Source organism: Bactrocera latifrons, unplaced genomic scaffold (assembly GCF_001853355.1).
Source record: "Bactrocera latifrons isolate USDA-ARS-PBARC rearing strain unplaced genomic scaffold, ASM185335v1 scaffold_7, whole genome shotgun sequence".
NCBI classification, from domain to species: Eukaryota; Metazoa; Arthropoda; class Insecta; order Diptera; family Tephritidae; genus Bactrocera; species Bactrocera latifrons.
In genome coordinates, this window is record NW_017537378.1 from 1,865,142 (window position 1) to 1,890,421 (window position 25,280).

General features: G+C 35.5%; 5 protein-coding genes across 6 annotated transcripts; 2 read left to right on the top strand and 3 right to left on the bottom strand.

The window, feature by feature from the left end:
- Positions 1 to 1,774: 1,774 nt before the first annotated feature.
- On the top strand, positions 1,775 to 4,772 carry LOC108975810 (homeobox protein rough). The gene is made up of 3 exons (XM_018944544.1): positions 1,775 to 2,099; positions 3,942 to 4,056; positions 4,129 to 4,772. The coding sequence occupies exons 1-3, from the start codon at positions 1,893 to 1,895 to the stop codon at positions 4,692 to 4,694; spliced, it is 888 nt and encodes a 295-aa protein (XP_018800089.1). The 5' UTR covers positions 1,775 to 1,892; the 3' UTR covers positions 4,695 to 4,772.
- Positions 4,773 to 5,734: 962 nt separating this feature from the next.
- On the top strand, positions 5,735 to 7,215 carry LOC108975883 (palmitoyl-protein thioesterase 1). Its single transcript, XM_018944686.1, has 6 exons — positions 5,735 to 5,943; positions 6,001 to 6,238; positions 6,306 to 6,464; positions 6,523 to 6,672; positions 6,734 to 6,860; positions 6,922 to 7,215. Exons 1-6 carry the CDS (start codon positions 5,850 to 5,852, stop codon positions 7,042 to 7,044), a joined length of 891 nt encoding a protein of 296 aa, XP_018800231.1. The 5' UTR covers positions 5,735 to 5,849; the 3' UTR covers positions 7,045 to 7,215.
- Positions 7,216 to 7,305: 90 nt separating this feature from the next.
- Positions 7,306 to 9,592, bottom strand: LOC108975885. The gene has a single exon (XM_018944687.1). The coding sequence runs from the start codon at positions 9,523 to 9,525 to the stop codon at positions 7,507 to 7,509; it is 2,019 nt and encodes a 672-aa protein (XP_018800232.1). The 5' UTR covers positions 9,526 to 9,592; the 3' UTR covers positions 7,306 to 7,506.
- Positions 9,593 to 10,551: 959 nt separating this feature from the next.
- LOC108975887 (carbonic anhydrase 2) lies at positions 10,552 to 24,709 on the bottom strand. 2 transcript variants are annotated; one of them, XM_018944689.1, is made up of 4 exons: positions 24,425 to 24,709; positions 12,425 to 13,232; positions 12,214 to 12,350; positions 10,552 to 11,312 (listed from the first exon to the last, which is right to left on the bottom strand). In XM_018944689.1, exons 2-4 carry the CDS (start codon positions 12,897 to 12,899, stop codon positions 11,172 to 11,174), a joined length of 753 nt encoding a protein of 250 aa, XP_018800234.1. In that variant the 5' UTR covers positions 12,900 to 13,232; positions 24,425 to 24,709; the 3' UTR covers positions 10,552 to 11,171. The 2 variants fall into 2 exon arrangements, with proteins under 2 accessions (XP_018800234.1, XP_018800235.1); XM_018944690.1 differs by lacking the exon at positions 24,425 to 24,709 and adding an exon at positions 15,901 to 16,023.
- Positions 18,578 to 20,331, bottom strand: LOC108975886 (carbonic anhydrase 7-like). The gene is made up of 4 exons (XM_018944688.1): positions 19,706 to 20,331; positions 19,468 to 19,620; positions 19,246 to 19,406; positions 18,578 to 19,182 (listed from the first exon to the last, which is right to left on the bottom strand). The coding sequence occupies exons 1-4, from the start codon at positions 19,977 to 19,979 to the stop codon at positions 18,700 to 18,702; spliced, it is 1,071 nt and encodes a 356-aa protein (XP_018800233.1). The 5' UTR covers positions 19,980 to 20,331; the 3' UTR covers positions 18,578 to 18,699.
- Positions 24,710 to 25,280: the final 571 nt, after the last annotated feature.

The following is a 25,280-nucleotide window of genomic DNA, read 5'->3' on the forward strand; positions in this document are numbered from 1 at the left end:
TTCTGGTTTCTAACAAACCCATCAATGATTTAGTAGAATGACCTGTTTTCTACTTCACAGTTTGGCAAAAGGGCAGTAGCCAGCTGCTCGTATTGTCGTTAAGAAAATCAATCTCTCACTGCTTAAAATTTCCAGTAACATCAAAACCGTTCAGAGTTTTATTGGAACCCCAAACAGAGAGGTCTTTCATCAAATCATCGGTAAGTTAGAGTTAGAAAAAGCGATAGGTCCCAACAGATATCTCACTAGGGCAACTTATAACACTGGACTGGCCATTCTGGTACCTAAAAACTCCCTTTATACTGGATCTTAAGACCATTGTAAATCGGTAAAACGTTTTGAGCATTTCACAAATTGGTTAAAATGGTAAATGTCAGTTTCGACAATGTCATCTGATTCGCCGAAGTTCAGATTACCGAGATGTTTGAGCCTCAGTCTTGCAAACTCTGAACAGTGGAGGACAAAGTGCTGGTTGTTTCCACCTTGCGTTCCACTCTAGGCCAAAAGTTGAGCATGAGGCTGGCGGGTTTTTCTAGACGTATTCCCGAAGGTTGGTCTAAATTAAAAATTTTTACATGGAAATTGTATGCTCATGTTTTCCATGACCACTATTAAAAATCTTGGTGAACGTTGGTCGGAAACTGGGATCAAGCCGAACCCCTTTGTAGTTATGTATCATATATACGGTACGTTACCGAGTAATTAACAAGCTCGTTTAACTTTCGGGCTTTGGATATATCTGTTTTTGGTAAATTATTGATATTTAATAATCATTTGAGGACAATAAAGGAAGCTTGGCGATCTGTTAGGAGAGCTGGAACTCCTTCGAAATTTTCCAACTGTTTAATAGAGTAAATTTCGCTGACGAAATTTTATTATAGATAAACGTATTTAGGTAAATCCAAGGCCATATTGAAACAAATATAGGGTTTATAAGAGCGCTATAAAAAAATGGTTTGGGACATCAATAAAATTCTTTACTCCTGTGAAAGTGCATTCGATGCCATTATGTATGGAACTCCATTTCTTTTGCATGGCCACCACGCTTGCAGAAGTCCAGAAGCTGATTCCAATTTACGACGATTTTTCGATATTCGTACGAAGTTGATCAAGCGTTGCAAGGATGTGATCCGAAAGAAAGATGTATTATGAACTTCGAAAACCAACTAAACGCATTACAGAGGCTCACTATCGACAACAACTAATCTAATTGATTTTCTCATCAATTGGTTTCTTTTTTTTTTTTAATATACATAGGTTGAAATTTTGAAGAAAAAGAATTGCACGAATATCATTATAGACTTAATGTCTTAGTACAACTTGGAAGTTGCATAAACGTAATTCTTCAACATATGAGCAAATATATAGAGAGATAAACTTATAACCAAATCGAATTTTGGTCATTGTTCTCGCAGCGTGGATTGGACTACTAAGCAACCACGAGAGCTCCGATTAGAGAGCGCCACAGTAAGTGAGCACAAGCTTCATGCGTAAGCTTCGGCGACTAAAAGCAGTTTCAATGAATGACAAATCCTATAAGCATACATAAGACTAATTATCTCCACGCCTGGTGCATTTACCGCCACCCACCACCCCACACTAATGCAACAATCGCATGCCTAACAACTCGCATACACAACACAATTCGACTTACTTCGGAGAATGCGTTCTGCGCTTGCAAATGAGCGCTCATAAAGGACACATTAGTGGTAAACGGCGAAGCAATAATAAAAGGCACACAATGGCTAAGTATGCGCACAGTCATCTCGTGAATGTCCTGGCGGCAACATCAACGCGCAACAGCTGAAACAACCGTTCGCCTCGTAACAGCTCGCTTAGGCTGCATTTTTAGGCGCGTTTTTTGTGTGAAATTAATTTAAATTTTGGTGAAAATGGCGGGCCCATTTCTTTCGCCGCTACCGGGCGACCTCTTAACCGAGTACATGTTCGGTCGGCGACGTCAACGACGTAATCGCACAACGTTTACACCTCAGCAATTGCAGGAGCTCGAGGCGCTCTTCCAGAAAACTCACTATCCCGATGTGTTCCTACGCGAGGAAGTGGCGCTGCGGATCAGTTTGAGCGAAGCGCGTGTTCAGGTGAAGCACCTAACGGGGGTTTTAATTTAAAAACGATTAAAAAAAATATGGATTGTGAAGCCGGAATTTGATAAAATAGAAATCTTCGCAAATAATGAAAAATTGTGATTATTCAGTTTTGTATGGAAATAGTGTCTGAAATCACTCACGAAAATTTTGTTTCAAAGATAAGCAACGGTTTTGGATTAGAGGATTGCACTCGAAAATTTCTACGACAAAATAATACATTTTTCAATCGAAAATGTTTTAAACTTCTTTGCGAAAATCACAAAATTWGAGTTTTCGAAATACATTTTTGGAAATTATCATAAAAAAATTTAAAACAGTTAAAGGGGCCGTCATTTTAATTATTTGTTTTCTTTTTGTTAATTTTTTTTTWWTWWWTKRWRAAAAAAAATCCGGTTTGGCATTTCTTCTAATGGTCCTGTTTTTCAATTTAATTAAACGTAAACCACATTATTAAAATGGCTGTGATCTAAAACTATTATTATAGTTCCAATTTGTTCCAAGACTGTCCAAAAATAAAATTAACTGTTCCAAAAAMTCTGACATCGATGTAGTATATTTAAAAAAGGTTGTGTAATTTGTTCCAAGAGATGTGGCATAAAACATGGTATAACCAAATGCAACGTTTTGTCCGGGATAAACTACTGAACCGATTTTAGTAAAATTTAGCATAAATTGTTCATTTTGCTTGAACTTAAAAGATAACATAGTTAATATTTCCATTGGTCAACAAATATTTCTCTCAGCTGCATCCTTCTCGCAGATACCGACTATTCAATGTGTGTCGCTGCTTTTCTAATACAAATTTATGCCAAAAGCACTCCGAATTCTGCTCTTAAAAGCTTATACATTTTATTTTTGAAAGTGTCTCTAATAATGGTTAAAAGAAAGTRCTCAGAACCAAACTTTTTGACCAGCTCAAAAGCGCTTTAGATAACTCAAAGTTTTAATGGACTCGGAAATGTATAGCGCACTTTAAATTAAATGGAACTTTAAATAATTTAGTAGATACTGAAAATGTTACGTACTAAACATCGCCTTGAATCCAAGTTCAATCCTTACGATCGATCCAAGTTTCATAACTAGAATATTGAGTTCTGTTTACATTTTCTGGCATTTAGAAAGGAAACCTTGGAAACGACCGTGGCATTTTGAAAATATTTACATATAGTTAATACAAACGATATAGGATTACTCGATACTCTAGAAATTGCTATATTGTTATTAAAATAACAATTAATCGGGAGGTACGATTGGCCGATCTTAAAATATGTATCTGGTACCGAAGAACTCAATCCTCTATAGAACACGATATTATGAAAAGAACAATACTTTTTAAATTTGATTTTCAATCATCATCAGATTACAAAACCCAAAGATTTATTTTAAGGACGGAAGTCGTTAATTATGAGGAAGAGGGTTTGCTACTTTTTTCCAAATTTTTAAACGTCCTTCGAAGCAGATAAAATGAAGCCATCTAAGAAAAATGTTCTCTATGATTTTTATCTCCATATTTTTTTCAGTGAGTGCTGTGTGGAAGTGCTTGAAGAAAATAAAAATCTGAAAATAGAAATCAAACCTCTGCATTTCTAATTTAAGTAAGGTACTTTTCTTTAGGAGGACTTTACTGTGATATATTTTACAGTAATTGCATATAAAAACCTATTAAAGACTTAAGCTATTATATATACATACATATCTATATTAATCCGGTTTTACGGGCTCGCTTAAAAATCATTGTTTACAAATAAAAGCTTTAACGCACACTCGTTTGCTTTATTTCAATAGATTTTTGAAAAAATCTTTGTTAAAAATCATCGTTTTTGTCTCAAACAGGTGTGGTTCCAAAATCGGAGAGCCAAATGGCGAAAGCAGGCTCGTTTACAACTTTTACAGGATGCCTGGCGGATGCGTTGCTTGAGTTTGGGCACGCCTACGGTTATAGCGGCAGGTACCAACAATTCAGAAACATTCCATATTTTTTTATTACAAATCACTTTTACGCTTTTCCACAACCAAACAGGCGATCGTGTGCCACGAATACCAGGCGCGGCAGCAATGAACGGCGCCTCGCCAACGGAAATGACAGCAGAGAATCTCACCAGTGGCGCACAAGCGAAGGACGGACATTTATCGTCGTCTGAATCAATGCTCGCAGCTAATGGACAAACCATGCCCAGCGACTTTACAATGATGCATCCCGCATTTCAACAACAACAACAACAGCATACACAAAAATTGAACGCAGATCAAATGGACAAAGCGAAAAACGACACTTTAAACGGCAAGATTCCCAATGGATGCGAGAAGACTTACACCGAGTTAAAATTGTACAAAGAACATCATGGCCATGGGCTTGGTAATGCTTTGCAAGCTCATATGAATATGAGTGGTTTGGTTGCGGATCCGGGTGCTATGGCCAATGCTTTGGCTCACGGCTCGGATGAAGGCTCCGATGATTCGGATTCTGAGGAGATCGATTTAACGTCAGGTTCTTGCATAGACTTCTCGAGTAATAAACAACATTTATTACAACAAGCACAACAGCAACCGATCGGTACAGGGGCTGCTACAAATGGAGTGCATTAGTTTTGAATTGAAATCTGATTATAAATCCTTATAAATAACTTCCGCTATATTTAGGTATACACATACGTATGTAAATAAATAAAATGTCACAGCTTACTATATGAAACTCTATAAAATCTCTACTCCGCTTTTAATTTTTTCGATTTTTTTGTTTTAAGAATTTTGTGTTTAAAGTCTCTCAGATCCAACCGAGCGAAATTGACGATGTTATGTGTATTTTTATATCCGTCCTATGAACATTATATAACAGGTTTCGAAATTTTAGACCTTTTCCTCACTCAATGCCCCGCAAAGCAACTGAAGCGATCAATTTCAAATTTTGAACAATATTTATATTGATAATTTGTGAGGAAACGATGGGGAGCCTTTTTTCAAACTTGTTAATATTTTTCATTTTGCTATAACAAATTAACCGATTCTTACGCAAAAAATTGCCTTTATTACTTCAAAGTTTTCTCAAAAAGGAAGAACATCGAATTTCGAAAAAGTGTCCCAGCACCAAGTTAAAAAAGCCGCGGAAATTCAACTTTTTTCCTTTTTTAATATTTTTCCATGAAAATTTTACAAAATTGGGGTACTCACAACCTGTCTCAAAACATCGTAAAGTTATAAAATTTTAAACTTTTACACTCGTTTAAAAAAATTGTTCTTGGAGTTTAAACAATTACAATTTTCAACGCTATGTTTTCGAAACGTTATAACTTACGACTTTATGAGACAACTAAATATTTCTATATGTCATAATGTACCATTGGTTAAAAAAAAAAAAATATTTTTACTGTCTCTCAAAAAAATCATGATAATTGGCCCTATTTTATACAGATTAACCAATGCATGTATGCACCAAAACTTTAACCTTGAATTTACCGCTATTAAAATTCAAAACTTTAAACCCGAAAAAGCTGAAATAATTCTTAGTGCTATTGATTTAAAAAAATAACATATTTTAAAAAATTTACGTCAAAATTGATATGAAATACGCCGGGAAAATGCAACCCTACATATTGCTTATGTTTCTATTACAAATTGATTATGTTTACAGCTGTGATTAGAAACCAATTTCTTTGTTTGGATTTCATAGACTTTAATTACTGCGATATCTTTTACGAGAAGTGATGTCCACTTTTTAATACTCCAAAGAAATAATTGAAAATAATGTTTATAATAAAAAGCTTGATTATCTTGCTATTCAGCAGTAGCATTCTAGCTGCTTCCGATACATTACCGGTTGTACTTTGGCATGGAATGGGTAAGTGGGTCGCTTGCATACAAAGTAATCAATAATTAACTCAACACATATTTCTAGGTGATACTTGCTGTCTTCCATTCAGCTTGGGTGCCATAAAGAAATTAATTCAAGCGGAAACAAATGACACATACGTGCGGTCATTGAAAATTGGTGGCAATATTGCGCTGGATTATGAAAGTGGTTTCTTCATACATCCCGACGATCAAGTGCGTTATGTGTGTGAGCAGTTGGCTAAGGATACGCAACTAACAAACGGCTATAATGCTATCGGCTTCTCACAAGGCGGTCAATTTTTGTAAGTATTAAAACCCAAGCAATATTTTATTTCTATTTATATATGTATTATATTTCAAATAATACAGGCGTGCCGTGGCCCAGCGCTGCTCCACGCCACCTATGAAAACGCTCATTACATTAGGCGGACAGCACCAAGGTGTCTTCGGCTTGCCAAAATGTCCCTCATTGACCAGTAATACATGTGAACATTTGCGGAAGTTATTGCGTCGCGCTGCTTACAAAGAGTTAGTCGTTAAAAAATTTTGTTTGATTTGTTTTTCAATTTAGTCTTTATTTAAACAGGTGGATGCAGCGTGATTTTGTGCAAGCTACATATTGGCATGACCCATTGCATGAAGAGGAATATCGCCAAAAAAGTTCATTTCTTTCAAATATAAACAATGAAGTGTTTATCAATCAAACTTATATAGACAATTTAAATAAGCTTGAGAAGTGTGTACTAAATGTATTGAAAAATCTTTTATATAAAATTAATGTTTGAGTATTATTGCAGATTTGTAATGGTTATGTTCTTGAATGATACTATCGTACAACCTAAGGAATCGCAATGGTTCGGTTTTTACAGTCCTGGACAAGATACGATTATTCGTCCTCTAAACGAGAGTCCCGTGTTTGTTGATGTAAGCTTAAAAGCTTTTTTGTCTAACATTTTTTTTTTATTATTTGCCTTAACTTTTTCAGCTTGGGCTCAAACAATTGGATGAAGATGGCAGACTCATTTATCTGTCCGTTGAGGGCGATCATTTGCAAATGACAAGCAAATGGTTTATTGAAAATATTATACAACGACTTAGCAAGATTTAAAGTAAAAAAAGGCTAAATGATCTCTAAATTCGAATTTAAAATAGGCATTTCTTAATTGATTGCGCACACGATAATACTCCATGGCGAACATTTTTCAAGCCACTTTGTGATGAATACCAAATAATATGTTATAAAGATATTAACCAATATAAATTTATTAATGGAAAATTATTATCTGCATTACTATTATTTGTGTAATTGTAAAATTCAAAATGCAATAAAAAACAAATATTATGAATTGAAATGCAAAATTTCCCCCTCTTTATTATATATGTACATATGTATACACAAGTAAAATATACATAAAATTATAAAAATAATCTTAGAATTTCGTCGCCTACGCAACTCTCATATACATATATGTATATAAGGATCGCAAGTGTATTTGAGCCACATTCGAGTAGTTAACCACTAGATTATTGGTATTTTAAGATTGTGTCCACATAAAAAACTCCGAATAGCTTAAACGATGTCTGTGCTCTCGATAACCGAGACAATGTCCTCAATAAAATTGCACACATGTGTGTAGGTTTGCATGTAGAGYGTGTCGCGGAACGGCTTGCGATGACGCAACTCTTTAGCCAGCCACATTTTGATTTCTTCTTCGTCGAATTCATTTAGTAGCATCTCTATATGCTCAGCATCGCCACCCGCACCCTCCTCTGACGCCTTAGAGTAATTGTCTATGTACTCCTTCCATGCCGCCTTTAAGAAGGCTTCCTCGATGGTGAGCGTCAACTCTTCCCACTCATCGATGCCCGTTGAGATAATACCACGCACATACACATAACATGTGTGCTCACGTTCCGTATTATCAAGTATTTTCTCATCAAAATCTATGGGTGGCCTGCCACGCATCTCCTCTAAAATGCTAATCATCTCCACAAAGTACAAGGCACGCTTATCGGCGCTCTCCTGCTGCAGGATTATGGCTTTCAAAGATTCAATGCTCAGGTCCCAAGCAGGCTCGCGTGGCTTCTTTAAACGTTCATACAGCTCCTTAAGCAGTTGAATGTCGTGATAGCGTTCGCAGCGATAGCCAGGATTGTAAAATTCGAATAGCTCCAGTTCGGTGAGTGTACGCTTGTAGGGGCAAATCACTGCGGGCAATTTAATAAGCGGTGTGAGTGAGGCTAAGCGTGTAGTGATTTGACGCACCATCGTCGTATTCGATTTGTTCAAGACCTCCGTTTGTACAGCTCGTATTTTGGCAATATACTCCGGCGCCGGTTTGCACTTACCGCTCAAACGCACCACAACAGCATCCACTTTGCGACAGAAAAATTGCGGATCGATTTTTAGCATCCACTTTTGTTTCGTGATGTCGGCGCRGCGTGGTTGAAACTGCACAACCACATCCATGCTCTCGCCCGATGTCAGGCGAAACGGTTTATGTTGGAAGAGGAATTCGTCATCGTAGGCTTTTAGTAGACCGGCATTTTTCTCGAAATACGGACGATGCACCCATTCGAAGCCCAACACCCGCTTGCCCAAATTCTCCAGATGTAGAACGCGCTTAACAACCTTCTCGAAGGGTTCACACTCGAAGCGCACCTCAAGCTCAACATATTTGGAGCTTCGCTTCTCGGTTAGTTGGAAAATATGATCGTTAATCCGCACACTGTATTCGGGTTGTGGCGGTGGCTCCGAAGTGGATGCCGCCGGCGCAGTTGGTTCACAAATAGACGAGTCTTGTGAGATGAGATGTATTTTTTCTTCACCTATATATTGTATATCTGCGTTGTGGCGCAACGTGTTCATCTTGCTGAAACTCTCGCCGACAATCTGCAGTTTGTCAATGTCCGGATAAAATTCAATTACACGTTCTATGTCCTCGCGTTTTCGTTCGATGTGCTCCTCCAACACTTTCGATCTAAGCCAATCGGACTTTTTGTGTCCGCCCTGTTCTTTCGGTTTACCCAACAGCTCTTCCTTTGTTACCAACGGCAAACCGCTGATCTCGACTACCTTCTCGCCATCGCGCTCTGCCTTCGGCAAAGTCTCACGTATTTCGTGTACATGTTGGCACGTGCTACAGTCAATATATTCCGGCAAGATGGCTTCCTGTCGTTGCATTACAGTCAACGGATTCAAGCGTTCGGCGTAATCCATTAAGCGACGCACCGTTTGCTTGTCACGTTCATCAACGGTGACTGCGCGATTGAAGAGTACCTGCGCCGGTGTCTTACCCGTTTTCTCCTGTATATTCGCCTGTAGAAGCTTACGCTGCTCCAACATATCCTTCCAGTATTTTAGCCGGTTGTCATAGCTATATTCGGAAGGCTTCTTCGCAATGCTGGAGCAATGTGACGAGGACAATTCCACATTGCCGCGTTTATTGTCGAATATTTTATTGACCAACTCCAAGACTATGCGCCGATTGTGCACGAAGAGTCCCGGCCGCTCGCCTCCTTCTTCGTGATGCTCTGTGGACACCGAGGAGGGCGGTGAGAATGCATTTATGAAACTGTTCAGCGCCATGTAGGTTTAACTTTTATTTTCTTGTGTACTGTTGTTTTTTTTTAAGTAATTTTATTTATTTTGTTTGCGCTAATAAATTGGAAATACCAGCAAATTTTATAATTAACTTAAATATTTGATATAAATGGCTATGAATTAGTATATAAGTATGTATGTGTATTGGAAATGTGTTTTAATCGAGAAAAAGTTGAAACCTCAAATGCTTACTGTTTAAATGAAGGGAGGAAGTTGATGATAAAAAATGTCTTAATAGTGAAGTCACAATGTCAAGTGAACTTCAAGATCGACAAATTTCAAAGGCGATGGAAGTCGGTGCTAAATGAATAAAGAAAACTGATTTCTTTATTTACAAATTTATTTCAGTTATCGATCAGTTCAATAGCGAACTAGTCTCTTAGTTTTGAGATATCGTTCTGAACACGTCCTTTTCTCCCCAAGACGCTGATCATGTGCCGMYATCGAACCACTACAGCATATTATTTCCAATTTTGTTTTTGTATGGACACTTTTCAACTTGATAAGGTTTAACAATTTAGTTTTCTTCAGCAAAAAATCCTAAAAATCCTCTTTTTTAAGGTAATCATACTAGGGGTTCCCTTGAGTCGGCAAATAAGGGAACCCACTCGTTCTCTCTGGTACGTCTGAATATATAACGCGTTTTTAACCACCCTATTAAATACACCACTCTTACATACATTAATATTTATGTAATATTAAATATTTTCTTTAGCATTTATCTATATTTCTTGGAAATATATTTATGTACTAACGGCACAAATCATTTGCTTATTTGTCTTTAGAATATAAAAATATGACAATTCCTCGTAACAAGCTTTATATATTACATACAAACAGTGATAAAATGGTATGTCACATATACACATACATTTAATAAAACAAAGATTAATTCTAACAAAATTCCATATTGCAAATCCTTAACTATGAGGAATGATTTTTTGTTTCTTGTTTTTTTAGAGCCTTTTGCTTGCTTCTACACATATATATGTATGTATCGATATACATATGTAGACCCTACACAAGTTATATAAATATAATAAAATTAAATAAATGTAGCATATACTATTATTTAGGAAAATTTTTATCAGTATTTTAGAGTTGGAGGTAAGTAATACCCGGAGATAACACACGATGAGCGCCTTGTCTTGCAACCATAAATCACATAATTTATTAGTAAAAAGAATTTAGTTATACAACAACCGATAAACGATAACTCGTAAGCGTGCAGAATGTAAACGCTGGTGGTTGTAAACGCTGGCGTTTAGTTATAACGGTGATTATTACAAATATGCGTACATGGTATATACCAAAGTGGGTATATGTGTAATAACGTGTTCAATAAAATACAGTGACAGAGCTAAGTTCAATAGTCCAGTGCGCCGGTGTTTGTACATTTAGGCACACTGCGTTCTATAGGCCTGTGTGAGCGTTGGATGTACATAGAAAGTGCCAACCTAACTGCAACTACAGGCGTGCATAGTAAAATTATATTTGCGTGTGAGAAGTGACCTGCTAAGCTATGTATTTTGTTTAACACTTCAATTCCGTCTGCTTTGTCGGCTTGTGATATATACGTAAAGGTGCGTGTGTTCATGTTTGTCCATCTAATCTTGCTGCCTAGCAACAGATCATAATTTCGACTTTGGTTTGGCATTGCGCGCGAAGTAGATTTCCGGATCTTTATGTGGCTGTTGAATTTCGCGGTAATTGTTTACTATCTTCTTGCTCTCATCCTTCGGACATGATTGTAGATCGCGAAATACTTGCACCTGGAAAATACCAAAGAAATCGAAAAATGTTATAATTTCGAAAAGAAAAATTTGCAATGAAATTGAAAAGACTATAGAAAAGTATACACTAAAGAGGTATGTTTGAATATGTTTTTGATATAGTACATTACGCTATACTACAAAATGGACATTTTTTCGGGTACCAATTTTTTCGGGTGATTAAATTAACAGTACAAACTTAATGTCACCGTTTTTCGAAGTTAACCTTCAATGTCGAAATATTTGATTTCGAAGTTGGAATTTGTGTTTAGTGAAAAATTCGTTCTTCATTAAAAAAACAAAAAAATAATAATAATAAATAAATAAAAATAAAAAATAGCCATATTCTACGTTTTTCTTTTATTTCAATGGTATATACTTTTCTGTTAGGCTTTTATGATTCTATAGTCGAAGTGGGATCTTCGAAAAAAATAAAAAAATGTTTTTCAAAAAAATACTAGGCCAAATTTCGAAACTTTGGTACTCTGGCATTTTATTAAGTGAAAACTTTTATATATGTATTTCTAAGTCGACGGTGCCATGCCCACATTGGAATTTTGACGCTGATCAAAATTTTACCTTTCTAACGACATTCTTTACAGGTTTATTGTACTCCTACTACCGTTATATGGGAAGTCTGGTGGTTAAAAATCCGAAAACTTTGGAGACTTTTTTGGAGAAATTTTGTTAGGTTTTCTGGAGACTTTTATGGGGAAATTTTCTTAAGTTTTTTGGAGACTTTTGTGGAGAAATTTTGTTATAAAGTTTTTGTTTTAGACTGTTGCAAATTAGTATTGCTGTTAATACACATAAGCTTGCCAAAAAACTAATTGTGGTGTCTAGAGCACTACCCCAATCACACTTCCACTAAAACAACACTACGTTCATTCCGCATGCTCACCTGCCCCTTAGAGACGTATATCGGCGTACGATAGATGATCCAAGTGACACTCTCAAAGTACGGCGCCGTAGTCAACGAGCCTTTGTATGTGTAATAATGTTTGCTTAGCTCCTGCAAACCAATCCAGGACAAGCAATCTGTGAAAAAACAATAAATTCAACTGTTAGAAACAAAAATGCACGTATGCAAATAATGGGTGTGTGCTACTAACCCGAATCCAACGAAGCGCTTGTATTTATCTTCTGCACGATGCGTATGCCTTCAGTGATCTTTTTGAACTCTGGACAATCCTTGTCACCGCACGCCTGTATAAAAAAAGCCACCACCGCCAAACCGTCCGGTTTATTCTTGGCCTCAGCRAAATTCTTATACTTGGCATTGTAGTGTACGGCATGCGCCTCCATCGAGTATTTCACACCCTCTAGCGTGTGCTCACAGCCYGACTCGTCCGTGTCCGCCCAGTGGAAATGTAGCTGCTCAAATATATATTTGTTGTCATGCAAGCAACCGCCCTTTATGTATGGCTGTTGTTGGCGTTTGGCGAATGTCACCATTGCCGAGGTGCCGGTGTTTTGGACGCGTGCAATGCCCACTGGCTCCCAATGGCCATGATATTCCAGCGGATCGACATCGTCGATATGTTCAATAGCGCGATTGCTGATTGCAATAGGAGATTGAACTGGCATCTTGTGTGGGTGCGTGCGTGTTTTGGCGTCTATATATGTATGTCGTGTGTGTGTGTGTGGCGTGTGCCGTGTATTGGAGCGTCGTTGCAGTTGTACTACAGGGCGTATGCGGSTATGACTAGTGATGACACTCGACGCTGGTTGTTTCTCCGCTATGCTGAATGCTTGTGGTCGCGTGTATTCTACGTATTGTTCACTGGTTCGCTGAATTTTTTCTTCACCTTGTAGACACAAATAATGTGTTTAACGGTTAAAAGTGCGTACTGCGACGTGATGGCGAATTTTATTGGTCACACGTTCACAAAGGAAATATCAATTGTAAGTAGCCAAGAACTGCAAATGAAATTTTACAGCGAAAAAATTATTTGAGAGCGAAAAAACAATAAAAACAATGTTTAATCACAATAAAATATTATAACAAGGAGTAATTTAATAGCAAATATTGTTATTTTTTATTTATATAACAGTTATTTCGTTATAAATGCCGGCAAGAGTAGTTGTTTTGTTTATTTATGCGCATTTCGTGGCACGTTATGTTTATTTTTGTATTTATTTACACCGGTTCTTAGCTATATGAGTGTGTATGCGTGAACAGCCGTCGGAGATTACAGCTAACTATATACACATCTACTTGATTGGGGGTTTACTGTTCGATGACACCACTAAGTCGTCGCAAAGTAGGATAAAACCGCATAGAAAGTGTCCAAGGCATTAACGTGACCAATTGGCCCTACCTTACGCGCCACTTCCACAATGTAATTTGTATTTATGTGCGCGTTGCTCGTTGATAGCTCGTTTATCAATTGAATTGCTCAAGTGAAGTGCTATTATAAATTCACTCAATAACTAAGTATGTTTGCACGTACAATAATGACAGTCAACGCCGACAGAAACGTCAATGCCGAGGCGCGTCTTATTTGTATTTACCAACTGACTAGATCACACTCCCTGGCGTGCGGCTAGTTATCTATTAGCAAATATACGTTTTTTTTTTGTTTTAATAACAACAACAATAACTGTTTCAATGTTGTCTGATTGTAATACCGATTAAATTAAACAAATATATACTATATAGAGGTGTTCTATCTAAATGCGAGATTAAGTACTTATTTTCCAAGCGTGTTTTGATTACGCTCGCTTTAAAAARGTAATAAAATATTAATTTTTATTATCTATTATTAAAGTGCTTGCGTTGAAAAKGACGCCAAATATAACACTGTGTTTGAATTATTCATTTATCCAGCAACTAAAGATAGGMTTATAAGAGTATGGCACGTGAGTGGCTGTAAATGACTGTATAGTCGTGAAACTGAAGATAGCTGAAGGTGCTAGTACACCGTGTTTGAAGTATTATAATACTACATAGTACTGCGATTTCATATTTTAAGTCACTTACATCCGTGTATTTAAAGTATGTGGAATGTCATTAGTCACAACTGGTTTATAATTTTAGCTCCGCTGTGATATATGGGAAGCTAGTGTGCAGTAAAACAAGAAAAAACGTTAACTTCGGCTTCACATTTCTTATACATATGCTGCATTGATCCGATATAGGCGATTCTGACAAATGTGCAGCTTTTTGGGGAGAGCGTGTGCAAAATTTCATTATATAAATGCAATATATTATATATACATATAATTGGGTCGTCGACGTTTCCTGCAGTGTTTCAAATTTCGAGCAAAATTTAATATACACTATACAGGTTATAAAAATAGCTTTTGTAGCACGATGACTAACACTGATGACAATAAGCAAGGCAATTGTGTTTATTTTTTGTCCATTTTCGGGAGATTTGAACAGTTTGGAGAATAAGTTGTGATTATCCCATGAGAAGATTGCACAGAAAATTTGTAATACAAACCAATTTCGTGAAGATCCTCAATTAGAGAGAATAGCGGAACTATTGTTCAACGAATTCCCTATATAACAGATATATACAGTATTGAACTCAATTAGATACCCTGAACGATCGCTTTTTATAAACTTTATTTTACTTAAATTTCACATTGTATAGTTTCGATTTATTTTGTTTATTAACTCAGTACTTATTTTTCCGAGGAACTAAAATCACAATAACTCAAGCAACCTTTTTTTAGTATTTCCATAGGCTTCACGTCTGTAATGCTTTCTTCTTACCTTTATTTACAACTTGATCAATTAATAAACCACACTAAGCTTTTTAAGGTCACTAGGTGTTGGTAAACGTGCGCAGCCCCACTTGTTTCTTATCATTTATATGTCATTTTTCGTTTTTCTTTTTCATAAAGCAAAGATAACACGGAAGTTAATTAAAAAAAATACGCTGATTCTAAGGTTTCTCTGTTGATAATATTGTGGATTTTTAGTCGCCAGATAAATAAATAGATATATTTTTTTCGAGGTTATCTAAAATTAAAATTTGCTTGCATTTCACTTTTGCTAGCCGGTGTCATGGTCCACCCCAAACGGCAGACTTATGTACACTGCGTATACGTAACATTCACGTCTGTCAAAGCACAAGCTTTCTTTATTGCAATGCTTCTTCGAAAAAATTTCCATTCCTTACTTTCAATTAATAACAATTTATGGATTTTAAATAACTATGCAGCACAACAACAATAAATCATATGTCTGCGGTTATACACAACTATTTTACAAGAATCAAACAACAAAGTGAACAGCGCGCCAAATTGCAATGYGGCAGCAAGAACSTCAAACCGGCAACTGGGCAATGAAAAACACCTGATGATTCCGCGCCAAYACAGACACGCGTCGCATCGACGTCGCGTTGTTGCATAAACAACACAGACATCGYTTAAACGACGAAAATAAGACAATAAAATRGCACATTGAAAATTCGAGTTGTCTCGGTGAACCGGCAAACCGGCATTGGAMGTGCTRCTAGGTTATCGTAGTTTTTATTAGAAATTCCCATTGTTGCCATTGCGAAACGCTCRTAGTTCGCTCAATTAAACCGTAGTTTTTTGTTTTTTAATATTTGATGTATTTTCAATTATTCACCTATTTTTGTGTTGCCTATGCACATATCAACTCGTTGCAATTTCTAGGCTTTCTATAGAACTACTACTGCCAGCTGGCCGGACGCACCTACGACTTCAGCAAACGTTCGAACAAACGCTCTAAACACGAATGCACATAACTAAGTGAGTAATTTTAACGTTCACAATACTTTTTGCAATTAATTATTTAATGGACGACGGTGATGGATGACATTTATCGGAGTTGTTTCTTTTTTGGCATTGAATTTGCACGAAGTGCCATGGGCCATTGACTAAGTAATGTAGAAGCTTATCGCGGAAACCATACCTTATGCTGTATAACAACAAATACCGTATTTATCATATCTAAACGATAAGATGATAAGATTTTGAAAACAATGCGAACTCTGAGTGTAACATATAAATCGCGTTTATGGTTTATTTGTAAAGATAAAATGTAGTGYAAAAGTGCTTTCGAAGGCAATTGTCATAAATGTGAAGTATGCGTGAGTAAACTAACTATTTATTTTAAAATTATTAACGTKTGGGGGTAGTGATTATAATGTTTTCGTAAAATAAATGTTTGCGGTGATAAGGAAAATTATTCATTTCACAGATATGAGCAATTTCGAAAATAACTTAGCATTTCAACCTATGAAATTATAACTCATTGACAATTATTGCTAAATTATTATTCGTGATTTTTTCTTTCTGGCAACCATGTTTCTCAACAAACGGAAATGTGATGCGCTCTCAAATTTCTCTGCTTTGCTCGGTCATTCGGAAGGATGTATTTTGAAATTATTAAATAATCAACAGTTGTACGTTAAAAGTGATGTTTGCACAAAAAATATCAGGAAGGTCGCAATTCAGTTTTTTATAAAAAAAACAAGTAAGGAAGGGCTAAGTTCGGGTGTCACCGAACATTTTATACTCTCGCATGATAAAGTGATAATCGAGATTTCAGGCGTGGTACATGTCATTACGGTGTTAAGAAAATATTATATACCGAATTTCATTGAAATCGGTTGAGTACTTCCTGAGATATATTTTCAATCTTTAAAAAAACCTGGATGCAGCTTCCTTCTGACATTTCTTCCGTAAAATTTAGTGCTTCTGACGTTTTATGTTAGTCGGTTAACGCACTTTTAGTGATTTTCAACATAACCTTTGTATGGGAGGTGGGCGTGATTATTGTCCCACTTCTTCCATTTTTGAACTGTATATGGAAATGCCTAAAAGAAACGACTCTATACAGTTTGGTTGACATAGCTATAGTAGTTTTCGAGATATGTACAAAAAAGTTAGTAGGGGCCGGGGCCACGCCCACTTTTTCAAAAAAATTACGTCCAAATATGCCCCTCCCTCTTATACACATCTAGATGTGTATAAGAGACCGCTTTTTCAAAAAAAATTACGTCCAAATATGCCCCTCCCTAGTGCGATCCTTTGTGCCAAATTTCATTTTAATATCTTTATTTACCGCTTAGTTATGACATTTTATAGGTTTTCGGTTTCCGCCATTTTGTGGGCGTGGCAGTGGGCCGATTTTGCCCATCTTCGAACTTAACCTTCTTATGGAGCCAAGAAATACGTGTACCAAGTTTCATCATGATATCTCAATTTTTACTTACAAACAACCGTTATGTGAACAAAACTGTAATACTCTCTTTAGCAACTTTGTTGCGAGAGTATAAAAAACCGCTAACTATTTGTAGCCGTCACTCGCGCTTCATATACCTAAATATAAACGTTTTTTTTCAGTTCATAACTTATATTAAGCACTATGCTGGTATTTCGACTGAGCAGATTGTTCMGCAATGTTCGGCAAATTATCAACAAAGATTTGACAGTACTATAAATCACACCTAAACTCCTCGTCATAAACAATAACATCAGTGAAAGTTAGTACCAATATAGCAAATCTAGTTAACAAGCTATTTAGATGAATAAGGTGTCACAAAATTTGTTTATGGCAATACTAAAACTGCATCATATGATCTACTTTGGGGTGCCAAAAAAATGAAAAAAGCAAGCCCACATATGCGTGTGTTTGTGATAAGCGTCAGAGACAAAGAGTTGATAAACTAAGCGAAAGTACGCAAATAATCTTAACAGGCGCATAAATGTATCCTACTTGAGTTGTTATCATTTACCTTAGATAACATTTAAAAACTAATTTAGAAACATTTTCTTTTGTGTGCGCACGTATGGTAGATGCTTCCGCCATTTCAAAATCAGCTGACCTATTTTATAAATGTTATTATGCCTTTGTAGTTGCAAGATAAAGAAACCACACTAAAACAATAAATTTGATATTTACGTATATGACTTAAAAAACAAAATAAAATTAAATTAATATTAGATCATATCAGTTTTCAGAATACAAAAGTCGAGTGTAAACTAGTTGTTATATATGGATCTAAAAAAATTATAATAAACTATTTTGTATGCACATCTCGTTTTTCAGGCTTGATATATTTTGGAGAACTTTTGCGATTATTCGACAGTTGGGTCCACGTAACTGAAACGAACTCGGATTTTTATACGGTCAAGGACAGAATTCATATTTAATTTATAATTTATTTATTTATTTTTTAGCGCTGTTTTCTGCCGCTATAACAACACCACGAAACATACCAGTCAGACAAAGAACTGCTAAACGACAAGGATTTAAGTTTAAATAAAAAAAAAAATCATTTATAAATAAGCGTATAGCGTTATATATGTATTTTCGCTATTTGTAAAACAAATTTACAAATATAGAAGTGAATATTATATGAGATCCTGAGTGTTTCCTGCTTGGCATAGCAACTTCTTTCTATTCAAAACTTTCTTCATCCTCACACTGCACCTCAGACACGGGCGGCTCCATCTGGTAAGTATCAATGGGATTATATTGATTTAAGTTGACCGCACGTGTGCAATTGATACTTTGAACGGGACGTGAATTGCGCAGAATGCGTGTTTTACCATCCTTCGAAAGCAACTGACGGAATTCGTTCAATTGGCGTTCGCTAATCGCTAAGGGTTCGGGAAAGAGAAACCATTCGGCACCTTGATAACAGGGTGGCTCAGTCAGCGAACCGCCATAACTGTAGAAGCCGGTACGAAATTGATATAGTAGATAGGAGAGTGGAAATGGTGGAATTTCGATCTTGGAACCGGGTTTCTGTATACGATGTAAATTTTGTACAAGCGGATCCAAGTAAGGGTTATTCGCTGACACCTCGAAAAAGTAGCCAACCATTAGTAAGTCATAACTCGATGTGCAATCACCGCTCGGACCAGTGCGGTGCATGGCCTAAAGGAATATAGCAACATGTCTTATAGACTACCGCATAAACAATAATCAATAAGATGTAACCTGCAGTTCTAATGGAAATTTGCGATAATTGAGCATGTGTTCTGAGCCATCATTGCTCAGCAGACTCCAGCGAAAACACAACTCAACAAAAGTGTAACAGGCCAACAGATCAGCTCCGCTAACGGTGGGTGTATTGCCTGAAAAGCAGGCGCGCAACACAACTGCAAGAAAGTCAGTGGTTGTAGAGTATTTCACAATACCGGATAAAGTAGTTTTAGAAACCTGTATGTCCGTTATTCTCCAGCATGATGCCATTGGGTAGATCATCGTAGTGATTCCAGCAGAGTAACTCACGTATGGGAAATTTTTGTACATTCTCATCGATAATATTTATGGGTGACTGATTTGCATCCGAGCAACGCCAATTGTGTGGTCCTTTCGGGTGTGCCGGTTCGGACAAAAGATTTTGAATCAAAAGTGAAAGTTACTCTATTTTCATTGTCACATAAATTCAACCTACCATTGTCAGGGCCGTAATCAAAATTCATGGAGCTGTTACTTGCACTACCACCACCGCTTGTACCGGCACCACAACTGCCTCTGCCAGAGGCTCCACGACCCGGAAACCGAAAATCACAAATCAACATGGCMGTATGAATGTTAATGACGAAAACCAGCGCTATTAGGAGACTGATCGCCATCACAACGAGCGGGTAGTCCAAAGCGCAACTGATCACATGGTAGACGCAATTGAATAGAAAATTCAGCAACGAGCACAACGAACATTCTACCATTGTGGCTTGATTGTGCGATTTCAACTTGGAATAGCAAGGATTTAAAGGTAATCCCTAACTTATTTGTATTTAAATAACACGGCTTTTATTGATTGTCGTTTAGATTAAAACAATTTGAGTGATTTGACAATAGAAAAAAAATTAAAATGAAATGAAAATAATTTCTTTGTTACAATTGGATGGAATATTCGATAACTCGATACAGTAAACGTTCACGGCAGGTATATTGTACAGTTCCATATCGTTTGGAACGTGATATGAAAAACGCTTATGAATTCCTGAGATTACAGGATTATGTTTCATTTGTTTATTGTTTCACTGAAACCAACATTTAAAACTTTCGAAAAATTCAAATTTATAAGAGTAATTCAAATTGCTTTAAAATCGTACTTAAAATAATTTTCAGAGAAGTTAAAAATAATTATAACCGAATGCTGCAATATTATTGCTATATTAATGTATATTTGTGCAAATTCAATAAACAGCTGTTTTTTGTTTACTATCAAAATTGATTGACGAACGTTCATTTCAATTCAACTGCGTCGATCTTGTTATAGTTGATTAAAACGAAAAGTAGTTTTCACACATGTATGTAGTGTCGTATATGTATGCAATATGAGCAAGAAAAACATTTATTTCGGTTGCACCGAAGCTAGAATACCCTACACAAAAAGTTCTCTTTCAAGAATTCGATTTTGATCTGTGAGTTTGTATGGAAGCTATGTATGTATTTGCGTATTTGCTATAGTGATCCAATGTGAACAATTTTTTCGGAGAGTGCAACGACACCGAACCCGGACCCGGATTTTCAACTGGCCAAGGAGAGTCAACTCGGCAGAATTATTTTGTGTAATGAAAATTTTTTCTATGAAAGAACTGCACTTCGCTCCTTCAGTTTGTACCACAGCTTTATACTATAATGGTACGATATCGGCRGTTCCGACAAATGAGCARCTTCTTGGGGAGAGAAGGACGTGTGCGAGATTAAAGATCGATATCTTAAAAACTTGGGAAACTGRTTCGCTTATATACGGATAGACAAACASACAGCYCGTGGCTGATCAGGGTATAAWAGCATTTARTCACCATRAATTATTCTAATTTCGTTTGTCGATTATTTTGTTTTGAAACAGCTGTTACAACAAGTGGTAGCTCTCTTTAGGTATGACTTTGAATTGAATATCAATATTACAACTTTAATGTATGTTAACAGATCTAATAAGATCATTAGAACAGCGCAAGTACGCTAATAACATTTATTAAATCCAAGAGTAGCACAATCACTTCGATTATTAATAAACCATGTCTGAAGTCGGATTTGGCTCAAAATTATTTTATAATAACTGAAAAAAATGCAAGGAAATTTATTTAATAACAATTGTATATTTATTATTACCGACAGCTGGTATTTGTTTTCGTAAATGTGCAATTATTATCGTGTTGTGAAACGTCTCACTATATATATATATACATATATATATATATAAGTACGTACATTCGTATACAATTATCTGGGAGCTGTCAAAATACAGCTTTATGCAGGAGACGGGCGTTAATTGTTTAAAAAGCAGGCAGCTTCAAGTGAGTGTTCACGGCAAGCAATGATAAATMAAAAAGTAATCAATATGTGCTAAAATAACATAATTCGTTATTTTTGACAAAARTACTTATAAAACAATTAGTAAGTAGCGACACTTGTGACCTCATCGTGACTAAATTGATTTATCAAAATTGGTTAACTAATCACAGATATTATTCTATGATATTTTCTTTATTTTAGCTGCTTCCCTTTCTAGAAGCTTCATAGAGCAGCTCACTTMAAATTGCCATTAATGATTGACAAAATATTTGGCGATAACATGACAACATACATGTGCAAATATACATTTTTGTTTGCGATCCAAAACTTTCCTCTAACGATGATGGAATTTCGATAGCTGCCTTCCGCCCGTCGTTGCAAATATGTATGTACATGTGTCTTACGTACCTTTCAACGTACTTACTTACATGTGACAGCGATAAACGAACGTACTTGCATATGAATGTGTATTTGTTATTAAAAGCAAGYCAGACTGTCTGAAAAATTTATTGTACATGATATTTCAATAGCGATAATTCAATTACACCCAAAATGTTTATTTCTTTACTTAATWTGCTTGCTTATATTTTTAGACACTAATCAGTGTGCGGAAAGGTGAAAAGTTGACGATAATGTGAAAAGCATGTAGTATCGCGAATTTGCAAAGAGCGTGAAACCAGGCTTATTTTTAGAAAAATGCGTGCGAATATAATTTTTGAAGCTAAAGYAACTTTGAGAGAGTAATAATTATTATTTTTACTATTAATTGTATTTATTTTAGTGTTTAAAGCCAGACACAATTCCTACCTTTGTCGGCTCTTGGACAGTTCTTTCAGTAGCATAACCATTTAATACTAACACAGAGTTAACAGTTTTATAACCCTTGTTATTGTTAGAGGAACGATGCCGAAATGACAGACTATGATCGGATAAATAACCGCATTCGCTCCGGTTACCTARCTTCCATTATAACGTGTTGCTTAATTCGACATTATTATTATATCTTTGCTGAATAATATGTTATTAACGAACTATTTGATAGTGTGTGAATGCAGACTTTTTCTATTAAAACAATCTCACGTATAAGCATATCGGTTAGAACTGGTAAAAATTTATTGAACGGCCAGTCATTGTACAAATGTGATGTATTCTTCAATTTCAAGCAAATACTTAAGCTATTTTTATATAATTGATTAATATTCGATAAGATTTATCAACGTTTTTTCAAAGAATAATTCTCTAAACTCCATTTGTAACTATGACGGTAAATCTAAGAAATGCACATCGATCAATTGTCACGAAAATAACCATTATATATATGTATGCATATGTATGTGTGTATATTTTTAAACAAATACTGCTCACTGTTTTGACAGCGTAAATATATTTTTGTACATACATATTTGTTTTAGTATACGCAACTGTTATCAGATTAATTAAATAAAATGATCAGTCAGAAAAATGTCGTGAAGTTATAATAAAGAAGCAGAAAGATTTTKTAATTTTAGATCAGAAACTAGCCACATTAATGAAACTATATTGAAAAATGGAATGGAACAGCATTGATGAAGATAGCAATTTTAATGTGGTTATCTATAGGACAAAGTATGCTAAACATCGGATGGTTATTTTTGTATTTCAAACAGCCTTTCCCCGAAATATATAGGTATATACATGTGCAGGCACGGAATCCCCGTAGTCAGCGTTACTTGAATTTCATCAATGATTTTATATATGTATGTATGCACATACATACATATCTATTTTTACTAGTTCCTATATGTGTACGTAGGTGAGTTTAGCTATAGTACATATGTTTAAATCAAAAAGCTGCTTCAAAATAATGCWGGTGTGGTAGATAGTGTTTGTATGTATTATTTGCAAAGCGCGTGACTTTTTAAACTAGTTTTGCAAAAACAAAACAAAACCGAAATTCAGGGACAAAAAAGCTTTGATAATAAACAAACACGAAAAAAATTTAAACAATGCCGACTTCGAGTAACTTCTAACGAATATTATTATCTGAATAAATAAAATGCATTAATATTAAACTTTGCTCAAAAATATGACCTCTCTATATATAATTTCTTATACAAAATCAATAATCCATCGCTATGTGTGTACAGGTGATTTTAGAAATGGGAAAAAAATATTTAATATTATATATTATATTTTATTTAATCATCAAACAAACCAAAGTAACATTAAAACAATTATGCTGAGCTAAAAAACCGCACTAAGTTAAAGTATCAACTAAGCAAGTGTTTTAAATACATATTTATGCTTATAAATATCAGTGAAGAGAAAACCAACAAATACAAAAACACCGTGGCCGCAAGGTGAAATCGCCGACTGGCGAGAATATGTGGCACTTCGGCGTTTGTTGACTTGGCCCAAAAGATAAATTAATCAATAAATTTGCGACAAGTGCAGGGTCACTGGTGGAGATGCGGAACATTTTCGCACTGGTGAATGACATATTCATCTCTTTGTACTTGCTTATGTATATTTATACAATTATGATTCAATTTACTGCCAGTGCAGTAGTCCGAACTTTATTATATACTATAAATACAAGTCGTAAGTTTTTATTATTAGTGTAAATTTGTTTATTTTTGTGCTTTTAGCCGGTTAACTTTTATGCTCTTCAAAGGCTACCCTATTTATAAGCATATACTATATTTATATACATACTTATATGCGAGTATGGTAAAATTCCATTGAAGCCCCATTCATTTGCAATATATATGTACGTATTTACTTATGTAGCGCATACACATGCACATCTACATATACAAATTGTGTTCTCAAAAATACGAATCGCCTCATTTTAATATTGCGCTTTTAACTTTGGACTTTTAGTTACCTGTTGATTTTGTTGTTGCAGCAATTTGATTATGTTCTCTATTTTTCCACAATTTTTTATGCGATTCTACAATCGACTTCTATTGCAATTCATGTGAAATTCCAGATTCTACCAGCTATTCCCCCCCAAGTTTTATCACTTCTCCAAATTCTTTAATAATACGACGCAGTAGCTAAGTCGCGGTTTTAATAACAATATTTTTTTCTATAAATTAGAAACACTTGAAACAATTCATTTATTAACCACACTCCGACAATTGGACAATTACGCAAACTATATCTTGAAATGACAACATTCGATTTTTGACTGTTGCGCCGTCATCTGTCAATTTCCCACATAGAATTTGGCACAATTGACGAAACTCGCAACGCTGCACYGCTATAGTAGTAAAACATAACGAAACATAGAATTATGTTAAAACTCTATTCTATATTCACCTATCAACATATATCATAAAAATTATTATGCTGTAATTATAAACTATTTTATTAAAAGCTATTTTCTATATACAGAGGAAACTAGCAAAAACATTACCCAGAATGCTTGAAACTAGAATTTTTAGCCGACATATATTTTTTGTAACAAATTACACAATGTTAGTAACCATTAAAAGCAAAATCGGAAAATTTATAGTCTTGAAGCGTATTAAGAAGTTTAAAAAAGTTTGCCGTTAAATTGTATCCTCTGGTAATAATTGTAAAACACTTATTATTGTAATAGATTAAACAAACTTGCAGGAATTCATTGAACGTAAATCTCCTCAGTTGCAACCCTGACACTTAAGATGTTGGCAATGGTGTTTTTGACTTTTTCTCATCTACTAGCCGCTGACGTATGCGCGCATGTGTGTGAGTGT